At 44.1% G+C, this 10,968-nt stretch overlaps 1 protein-coding gene across 8 annotated transcripts in view; it reads left to right on the forward strand.

Annotated features, from left to right (window-relative positions):
* Nucleotides 1–10,968, forward strand: part of LOC144221019 (uncharacterized) — a 62,161-nt gene that overhangs the window by 23,976 nt on the left and 27,217 nt on the right. For 5 of the 8 annotated variants that reach the window (XM_077751403.1, XM_077751401.1, XM_077751402.1 and 2 more), the window contains exons 3-5: nucleotides 4,372–4,452; nucleotides 6,877–6,962; nucleotides 7,113–7,239. In XM_077751403.1, the coding sequence (XP_077607529.1) occupies nucleotides 4,372–4,452; nucleotides 6,877–6,962; nucleotides 7,113–7,239 (294 nt within the window). The remainder of the gene's footprint in view (nucleotides 1–4,371; nucleotides 4,453–6,876; nucleotides 6,963–7,112; nucleotides 7,240–10,968) is intronic. The other 3 variants (XM_077751399.1, XM_077751398.1, XM_077751400.1) reach the window with 3 other exon arrangements.

Genomic DNA, 10,968 nt, shown 5'->3' on the forward strand with positions numbered 1-10,968 from the left:
CTTTCCCTCTCTCTCAAAACTAAATGAACATTTAAATAAGTAAACTTAAAAAAACAAAACAAAAGAAACTCAGGGCGCCTGGATGGCCTGACTGGTAAGCATCCGACTTTGGCTCAGGTCATGATCTCACAGTTCGTGGGTTCAAGCCCCGCACTGGTCTCTGTGCTGACAGCCAGCTCAGAGCCTAGAGCCTGTTTCAGATTCTGTATCTCGTTCTCTCTCTGACCCTCTCCTGCTCATGCTGTCTCTTTCAGAAATAAATAAAAACATTTGAAAATTTANAGTGTGAGTAGTAAAGAAGGGCAGAGAGAGAAGGAGACACAGATTTGGAAGCAGGCTCCAGGCTCTGAGCTGTCCACGCAGAGCCTGATNGTTCTCTCTCTGACCCTCTCCTGCTCATGCTGTCTCTTTCAGAAATAAATAAAAACATTTGAAAATTTAAAAAAACAGAGAGAAAAACAGTGATGTTAAAGGAAAAAAATGAAACTGAAAAGAGGCTTGGATTTTTTTCAGCTTTATCAATGTGTGATTATTGATGCATAATAGTGATGCATAGTAATACACGGCATGTATTTAAAATGTACACTTTGAGTTTTGACATGTGGATGTCAGAACAGCGCTCCAGTCAAGATAATGAACACAGCTGTCATCCCCAGGTTTCCTTATTTGTAGGTATAGGTCCCCCTTCTCTTGGCAACAGCTGATCTGTCACTTTCGTCATGACAGATTAGTTTGCATTTCCTAGGATTTTATGTAAATTTATATGTATTCTATTTAAATGGAATCATATATATTTTTATGGAGGAGACGTTTCTGGTTTCTTTCCTTTTTTTTGTTTCTTTCAGAATAATTATTTTGAGATACATCCATATCTGTGGGTGGATCAGTACATCATTTCTTGGTTGATGACTTGTATTCCATTTTATGGTGCTATGGACTGAATTGTGTTCCCTATAATCAAATGTTGAAGCCCTAGGGGCGCCTGGGTGGCTTAGTCGGTTGGGCGTCCGACTTTCGCTTAGGTCATGATCTCGCGGTTCGTGGGTTCGAGCCCCGCGTCAGGCTCTGTGCTGACTGCCCGCTCAGAGCCTGGAGCCTGTTTCAGTCTGTGACTCCCTCTCTCTCTGACCCTCCCCTGCTCACGCTGTCTCTCTCTCTCTCTCCTAGAAATAAATAAAAACATTTAAAAAAAAAAAAAAAATGTTGAAGCCCTAACCCCCAACTCAACTGTATTTGGAGATGGGGCTTTTAGGAGCTGACTAGGGTTAAATGAGGTCAAAAGTGTGGGTTCCTAATCTGGTATGTTTGGTGGCCTTATAAGAAGAATAGTGGGGACATGTGGGTGGTTCAGTCGGTTGGGCATCTGACTTTGGGTCAGGTCATGATCTCACAGCTCATGAGTTTGAGGCCGCTGTTTGTGAGTTCAAGGCCCACATCAGGCTCTGTGCTGACAGCTCAGAGCCTGGAGCCTGCTTCAGATTCTGTGTCTCCCTCTCTGCTCCTCCCCCACTCGCTTTCTGTCTCTCTCTTTCTCTCTCTCTCAAAAATAAACATTAAAAAAAAAAAGAAAAAGAGGAATAGTGATCTCTCCATGTGTATGCACTGAGGCAGGGCTGTGTGAGGATATAGCAAGGAAGTGGCCCCTGTGAGCCAGGAAGAGAACTCTCACTGGGCCTGGACCATGCCGACATCCTGATCCTGAACTTCCAGCCTCCAGGACTCTGATGAGATCAATTTCTGTGGTTTTAGCCATCCAGCCAATGGTGTTTTGTTGCCATGGCCTGAGCAGGCTAAGACCTACAGATACACATTTGTCTTTCCGTCTTCCTGTTAGATGTTTCCCAGTTCGGGCTATTGCAAGTAAGGCTGCTGTGAACATTCATGCATGAGTTTTTGTGTAGACACGTGCTTTCGTTTGGGTAAATATCTAGGAGTGGACTGGCTGGATCATGTGTTCCACTTTTTAAAAAACTGGCAGGCGATTTTCTGAAGTGATTGTACCATTTTGCTTTCGGACTAGCGGCATATGAGAATTCTGGTTCTTCCACGTCAGTCTTGAGGCTTGACTTTTGAATCGCTCTTGCTCAGCTGGTCCATCCTAAGGTAGAGCGGGATGGCCTGCTGGGATATGGCCAGGAGAGGTGCGGACAGAAGGCTGTGTCACCGGGGATTCCTCTGCCATACTCGCTATATTCTCAAATGAGAATTGTTTATGCCTCCATGAACTTGCTTTCCACAAAAATATAGAATGACTTAGTATCTTTATCCGTAATACTTGTCCTTCTTTCATTGCTTGCTGTTCTTTGTTTTTGTTTTGTTTTTTTACTTGCAGACCTCCTGGGTTAAGCTGAGAGTTTCTGGGCTATGAGGTATTAGAGGGAGCCTGGGTTTTAGTGTCAGACACACCTGGATTTGAATTTGTGCTTTGTCGCTTAGCTGTGTGGCAAGGCTTGTAGCCTGACTCCGTTTTCTCATGTTTCTAGAAAGTGTAGGGAGGTTGATATCGCTTTGCTTAGCTTGCGGAGTTTTTATAAGGCTTACATATAATGCATTGAAAACATCTTCATTGAGCATCTTGGAGACTGTATTCATTTCCCAAGATGTATATGTAATCATAAGTTCCATTTTCTATTTGCCCTTCTACCCACTGAGTAGGAGAGGAATTGAAGTTTTAATGGGTGCCGCCAGTTAGCGGGAGGCCCAGAGGAGATGGCGAAATACAGGGGCATTGCCAGAGCTTGGTGTAACCTTGCAATGTTGAGTGACATCCAAGCCTTCCTTCGGCCATTTACGTTGTATTGTGGATATATTTCACATGCCTATTTATGTGCTTACACAAAGACAACTCTTGCCTGAGAGTGATTCCTTTAAGCAGCCCATTTGGGAACCCCCAGCTTCCACGCTACTTAGGGGATGTTTTTAAGGAGGAGAAAAGGAACATACCGTGGCTCCGGGACGGATGTTTCTCAGGCCTCTGGGATCCCAGCCAGCGTACGCGTCTGCCTCTCTCAGTGCTTGGGCTTCAGTGTTTGAGCGCAGGCCTTTTGGCCAGCGAAATCCTTTGTCCAGCTGGCTGAGGTGCGTTGAAGTGCTTGGGGCCTTCCCTCCCATGGAGAAGTGGGAAGTTATTCTTTGATGGCTGGGCCAGACTGCTCATCTGATGTTACTGGGGTTTGAAAGGTTGTCCTGGTAGTCAAGTGGTTGGCATTAGTGCGGCCAGGGTAGGCCGGGATGGGGACTGCAAGGGGAGGGGAAGGTCCCAGCGAGGCGGGACGTGTGGGTGTCAGTAGGCACTGGGTTTGTTTTGCCAGGTGAGGGTGTCTGGGGGCCTTCTCTCCCCTGCCCAACCGCTGGGTTCCAAGTGTCCTGCAGCGTTTCTCCTTAGAGCCGGCTGGCTTTCTTGGCATCGTTCAGTCTAGTTGCTAGGAAGCCGAATAAGGCAAATGCAACTTCCTTTTGACTTACTCACATTGAACCATCTGCTTATTCCTTCTCATGGCCTTCAAACTTGGCTAGGATCGTTGAGAAGAGGGTCGAGCGGAGCATCTGTGCTCCTGATCCTTTTTGGAAAAGGAAAGCTTTCTAATAACTCTTTAACCCTCTCGGGCCAAAATCATAACAGTTAAATCTTGTTTAGCCCCTTGTTTCTTTCAGCTAACAATTTGGAACAGGCATTTTCTTCTTAGGTTTTGCCCCTTATTTTTGTCTTAGATTTAGATCTGTTATTCGTTAACCATACAACTTTTAAATGAGGAGAATGGTGTTGACGTGTGTCAAATGCATTTGGTATGTAAACATAACAGTCGTCTTAATAGAGAACCTTGTGTACTCAGACTTGATATACACGAATCATTTGAGAGTGTTCTTTCAAAAGCACCATTGTGGAGTAGGTGCCAGATGATTTGTGAAAATTTATGGTGACGTTGGTGGAACATCTACCGAAGAGAAGCTTTAAAAACACACACACACACACACAGATTTTTTTTTTTTAATTACCAAACACCACCAGCATTACGTTCTNTTCAGTTCACTGGGGCAAATCAGACTCATTCTGTTGCATTCTGTTGAAGCCCCTTTCCACTGGTGAATTTATAATGGTCGTCTTTCCTTGTGACAGAGCTGTGCCTTCAGTGGTCAACTCTGGAAAAGCAGTTGAGCAAACAAACTAAACAAAAATAGAAATAAGCATTACAAGCTAGAATAGAAGCTGGAAAAAAAAAAGTCTTGAGAAAAGCATTGTTCAAGTTTTTAAAATCCAGTTTAACTGAAGATTTAATCACCTCTGAGTGTACCAGGACTGTGGAAACTAATGTGTGGGCTATGGGAAATAATTTCTTCTTAAGTGTAATTTTGTCTTTGTTGGTTTTTTAGCAGCAAGCCATATAAACCTTTGCTGCCGACTTCTTATTCTCCCCAAGAGGGCTACTTAGAGGAGGGTGAAGACATGCTAAGGTAAAGTTTTATTGTTGTGGCTCAATTTGCTAAAAGCTTTAGTAGTAATTTAGATGTGTTCTTACTGTGCAGACTTATGTGTTTGTTAAAATTGATGCTATTAATATTTGCTTTTTGGGGAGTCCCTCAGGTCAGCTTGATCATGTTAAGCCATTCTGCTTTAACTTCTCCCTCTCCGTAGTCATTTGGACTCTAGTAACTAAAACAGACCTGCAAGCCGATGGGACTCAGCCACCCACGCCACTCAGGGGAGCCACCCACTTGGGTGACCTGCTTGGCCCCCCACTCCCTTCTTCCACACCGCACCACCTTTTTTGTGCTATCATCTAACCATGCCCCGAAAATGCAAATTTACTTTATTATGAGATGAACCTGTATCCTTGTATAATAAATAAAGTCACTTTAAAAGGGCTTAGTTTTTCCCCCAAGGAATAGATACACAGATGTAAAAGTGTCTGATAATGAAAAGTGAAAATCCCTTTCAGAACCCTCCCCATTCCCCTCTCCCCCTGGTTTTTAACCTGAAATAGCTCACACTGGCATATTGTTTGGAAATTCATTTCTTTCACGTAACTGAAACAGTATGTGATGGAGGATTAGTCATCCTTGTTGCTTTTGACCACTGTGTCGTATTCCAGAGTATGTCAGCCAGTGTTGAAGGCAGTCTTACTTAGTTTCCTCTGTCTCTTATAGTCAGCCATGGAATTCTCTAAGTAACTAAGTAGGTAAATCAGCATGGCACTTCAGGATTCTTGCTTCGGATCTACCTCTGTAGTTTGGGTAAAAGCAGTGTTTCCTTGAACTGTATTTGAATTGATTTTTATATGTATGAACCTTGACAGGGCCTCTCTCTTGCCTGCATTAAAGATGAGATTTGTGTCAGATTAGATTAATAATTCAAAATTGAAAAATGCCTTCCTCGACTGCGGAAGCACTTGGTAGTATAGAATTCAGGAGTGACTGTTAATGGGAGTAGTCTCTCTCAGGTAACATTTCCTGACAATGAGGCTCAGAATACTTGCACTGGTAGGCGATCTTCTGAAGGAGTGATTTTCTTAGCTCTGCTGTGAAGGAAACCTAAAGGCAGAGATGGATGATAATGGCTCATATCTGTTGAGGGCCTGGTCTGCATCAGACACCGTTCTAAGGGATTTACCTGCATTAACTCATTTAGTCCTCATAACAACACTTCCAGGTAGATTCTCATAGCCCCATTTTACAGGTGGGGAAACTGAGGCATGACAATGTTAAGTAACTTGTTCAAGCTTACCCAATTAGTAAGTGACAGCGCTGAGACTCGTACGTAGGCAGTTGCAAATTTCAGCACCATACTGCCTTTCCTGGGAAAGCCAGCAAGAACATAGCCTAGCAAGGGTTGGAGGAAGCAGGCAGCTTAAGGAATGGCCCCTGGAGTCAATGGTTAGTGTTTGTCAGACACAGTAGGCAACGGTAAAGCCTGCCTCAGGGAAGGGAACATGCTCGTCCAGCTCCGGATTCTTAGGGAGTAGGGGAGGCATGGATTCAGGCAAAAGCTTTGCCTCCAGAAGTCTGGAGCTGCGTCTCTGCAGTGTCAGAAAATTGTATGTGGACAAGAACCCGAATGAAAACCATACAGGGAGAGAGCACAGGGATCGATGTTGGCTGGCAGCTTGCTGAATAGCCCTGGTGTGACTGAGGGTGTCCCGTGGCTGCCTTGCCGGGCGGTGCGAGGCCTCTGGCGAGAAAGGAGCTAATTGCTGCGTGCCGAGGTGGTTCTCTCCCTGGCAGGACATTCCTTGTGGACGGACACACCGGCGTCTGGATGCTGGAGAGCCGCAGTAAAAATGCCTGATTTAGGGTAGAGAGCACATCGAATTCCCCCTTTCTTCTGTTAAATCACAGCAAAGGGGACTATTTTAGATGGCTAATAGATTACCCAGCATCTGTGCACTATTTCGCACGCCTTTAGCAAGGGAAAATAGCTTGCTCACAGGAGTTGCAGAGTGTTTAGGAGTAAAGTGAGCAGATCCTGTTGCCTCATTTTTTTACCCATATCCAGCGAAGACCTTCACAGATAAGCACCTCAAAGGATACACACATCTGGTAAAAGGATCTCTTCTCCTTTAAAATAAATACCTTGAAGTATGAGGCTGTCTCTTTTCTGTATAGGTCTGACTTGACAAAGATCGGTGACTCCTATGTACTTTTCATCATAATAGGCAAGAGGAAGTAAATGGGAGAGAGCAGAAAAATCCTGGAAACACACAGTATTCTAAAATGAGTACAGATTATTAACTTTTTAGCTCTGTGGAGACACAGCCTTTATTTTGGTGCATATGGATTGTGCTAGGTGGCCTGGTATCTTTTTTTTTTTTTTTTAACTTGGGGATAGATTTATAGAGGGAAACTACGTTTGCATAAACTATTCTATTTTCATGCATCCAGTAGCATTAAAGAATTACAGCAGAATGTGGCTGATTATTCAAAAAGGAATGAAGAGAACCATGAGCGATACCAGTCCATTCAGTTAGGTAAGAGTCTTGCTGAGAATCTACTTCTCTCTTCTTCATCTCTTCCTTAGAGAGGGGTTGCCATTCACTTACACTTTTGTAAAAAACCCTGAGAACCTTTACTGATTGCCTTTGCCCTTGCAAAAACATGAGCATGTCAATATTTTTCAGGTGATGCCAACAGTAGGAACACTTGGAAAGAAGAGCTTTTCCAGCACTTTTATCAAGTGGTTCAGAAAGAACGTGATCAAGAGAGGCCTTCAGATTGTGTTATTGTTTCTATCAACAACAAACAGAGGTATATATTTATTTCTTTTTAGCCTGTCGAATGAGAACGTGTGCAGATGGAATGATTAAGTAGTCAGCCTTACATGCCTAAGTCACTGAGAGTTGAAAGGCTCTCACGGCGTCCCTAGAACTCTGCTCTCCGAGTTACAAGAATAGGCTGCTGGGTTTGCCAAGCTGGTGGCAGAGGCCTCCTGTGGAAGGGGAGGTTTCTGACAGTGACTGTCTTATTCAGTTTTGTGTGTTGCTCAACTTTTCTGTAATGTGTATCTATCAGTTTTATAATCTGAAGGGAAAAAAAAAACAAGGCTATTTTCAGGGCTGAGTTGCGTTGCCAGGCACTATTCTAGGCTCTGGGGATACTTTAATGAACATAACAGACAAACCTTTGCCTTGGGCGCAGACAGTCTAGTGCAGGATGCCACAAGTTGGCCTCACTGATATTTCAGAGAAGGATTCCTCTCGTTTCTTAACTGCTTGTTCAGTTCTTTTCAGCCTGTGTCCTTGCTGTTTTTCCTTCAGTGTGGGATGTCTGATCCTTCTTCTCCACCTGTAACTCATGCAGGCCAGCTAACACCTGTTACTCGGGTAGGCCCCTTAATACCTGTAACTCAGGCAGCCCACTTAAGTGCAATTGTGGCCTGGTTGCCTGCTCTCTCGGCTGTCTCTGGCTTGCCCTTTGGGTCTGTGTAGTGCCCTGACCTTGTGCACCATTGGCTGGCACTTGAAGGCAGATGGGACTTGGTGTGATGATAATTGTGTCTCTGGATTATGTCAGGTTTCGTAGTGCTTGGCAGAGAGCATGTAGATAGATGATTGGCTGGAAGCACACACGCTTACTGCAGGCTAGGCTTACTCCAGGAAGCACACACGCTTACTGGGTGGGTGGCACTGCAGACCCAGACATGAGAACCAGTCCTCCCTGAGCAGGAGACCAGGCATGCACAGAACGTAATTCAGCACAAAGGCAGCATTGGTCTTCATACTTTATGGGAAAGTCGGCAATCTTAAAGTGACTCAGAATTCTTATTCTGTGATACCTACTTTACAGAAGTCTAACTTATTTGTAGATAGCATCTTAACTGGAGGAGTTTGTGAAAGCACACTTTCAGCTTCAACTCATTTGGAGGGTATTTGGGTTGGATCTTGAGAGACAGCATCCTGGAAGAAATGAGGTCAGTCACAGCACAGGGAGGGCAGGAGTGGCCAGTTCCTTTTACATTAGAAAATTACGGGATTTCCCTTTAATAATTGAAAGACAACCAGACATGCCGTGGATTAAGCTGATCATCTGGTAGTTTAAACCAGTTTTGAACAAGAGGCAGTAAAGGCTCAGTATGCACAGTAGTTTGGTTTTCCCTCAATATTTAGCCACCGGGGTACCATAGTTTGCATCAGCCAGAGGAACTGCGTTCATCTCTGACTAAATCAGTTTTCTTGGAACCTGTAGCAAGCATCGAATCCAATCTGTAACCCCTTGTACCTTTTTCAGAATTGTGTTGTGCTCCAGCACCGCTCGACTCCCACACCCTGGAGCCCTGGCCACTCTCCCCACTCCAGAGCCAGGCTCGCTGGGTGTTGATTGGAGTGCAGCGCTGTGTGGTGGAGAGGAGGCCCCGAGACTGCTTTCCTCCCCCATCCATCTGGGGTGATACTCAGAAAGCGCTCCTCTGCTCGGCATTCTGCAGCTCTGGCGTCTAGCCATGGATTAGGGCCCTCGGTGGGTGCAGCTCGGGGACCCCTCGGCCACATGCAGGCTGCATCTGCCAGGGAGCCCGAGAACCAGGCCACGCTGCCTGCTCTGCTGTCACTCTGATGTTGGAAAGATTTGCGGTGATATATCCGGTTGGCTAATTCATTCTTTTATACTCCAAAACAGTAATTACTTTTCAAATGATACCCTCCAACATGAATTATGATTGTGATAGTTTTAACTCCCAGGCTATCACTCTGTAAATAGGAACCATGTCTTGTTTTTCTTGTTTTCCTCTTGAACATATTTTCTGAAATCACCCATACTCTCCTAAATTGCCTGGAAAGCACTTTCCTGCCATCATTTAAATTTTTTTTCTTAATGTTTTAAAGTTTATTTATTTTCAGAAAGACAGAGACAGTGTGATCAGGGGAGGGGCAGAGAGAGAGACAGAGAATCCCATACAGCCTCTGCACTGTCAGTGCAGAGCCCAGTGTGGGGCTTGAACTCATGAACCATGAGAACATGACCAGAGCCGAAATCAAGAGTCAGATGCTTAACCAACTGAGCCACCCAGGGACCCCTCATTTTAATTTTTAATTCACAGAACATGAATTTAGTGTGTCCTTGTTCTGTGTAAAGCTCCTCACTGCTAAAGTACAGTGAGGAACGCACAGATAATTGACAGTTCCCCTTCTGTACTGCATGCAGCTTCATAAGATAAAACATGTCCATAACTAACAAGTGGCAGATGGGACACGCCAGGAGTTGTTCCTGCTCTAAGCAGAGGGTACATAAGAGGAAGAGGAGACGGCCATTGTAGCGTCCAAGGCGGCTTCAGGGAGTAATGTCATTTGAGGTTTCTAACTTTTTATTCAGGTTTTTCTCTTTTTTTTCTTTTTAAATTTTTATTAATTTTTATTTTTATAGAGAGAGAGAGCACACACGTGCGAGTGAGTGCGTGAGCTGGAGGAGGGGCAGAGGGAGAGAGAGAATTTCAGGCAGGCTCCACACTCATCCAGGAGTCTGACCCAGGGTCTGTGATCATGACCTGAGCAGAAATTAAGAGTCAGTTGCTCAACCAACTGAGGCACCCAGGCGCCCCTTTATTCAAGTTTCTAAGCAAGTATCGGGCACAAGGGAAACATAAACCTGAAGGAGAAGGTCCGAGATAGATTCTTTATGACTTGAAGACTGAGGCTGAGGAAGTGAGAGATGAGATGAATCTGGGGTGTGGTCCAAGGTCGGTTACGAGACGGTTGATAGTAACTGAGATGAATAACTCCAGCGTCATCCATTTACTCTTCTCTTTCTCTCTCCCCCCCCCGCTCTCTCTCTCTCTCTCTCTCTCTCTCGCCAACACATTTACTTATTTGTTTATTTGCTTATTTATTTAAGTAAACTCTACCCCCAACATGGGGCTCAAACCTCACGATCAAGAGTCACATGCTCCACCTACTGAGCCAGCCAGGCACCCCCCCCTCATCTGTTCACTCTTCAGCAAGGAATTGTCTCAGTGGTGGTGACCTCAGGAAATACTGGTCTGTCCCAGGAACTAATTGTAAATGAGCATTCTCTTTATTTTTCTGAAGATAATAGTCTTATCTGTTCTTTACAATAAATCCTAAACTTTCTTTCTTATACTTTAAATTGAAATGACTTCATCAAATAACACTTGAATGATTCCATTTTGAAAAATGCTGGTGTTTATCCAGTGTATCATGTCATACAAAAACACGACTTTCACATACTTGGCTTTCTTTATAAAATTCTGTACATAGTCAGTGATTTGAGGACACCACATTTTCAGAAAAGAAAGTTTCCTTTGGTTAGAGTTGCCTCCAGTTCTCTTGGCTGACCCCATCAGACAGATAATGTACTGTTGACATTTTCAGTGTGTCTAAGAATGAAAACAAATTGTACAGCATGCCTAATTTTTCAAAAAATAGAGCTTATCCAAGTTCAGTAAAAATACAGTATCTTACACCTCACTTGCTTAAATTTGTCATCAAAATATCTATGGAATAACTGCTTGGTGATATAGGTTAT

The sequence above is a fragment of the Crocuta crocuta genome, unplaced genomic scaffold (genome assembly GCF_008692635.1).
Source record: "Crocuta crocuta isolate KB4526 unplaced genomic scaffold, BGI_CrCroc_1.0 scaffold124, whole genome shotgun sequence".
NCBI classification, from domain to species: domain Eukaryota; kingdom Metazoa; phylum Chordata; class Mammalia; order Carnivora; family Hyaenidae; genus Crocuta; species Crocuta crocuta.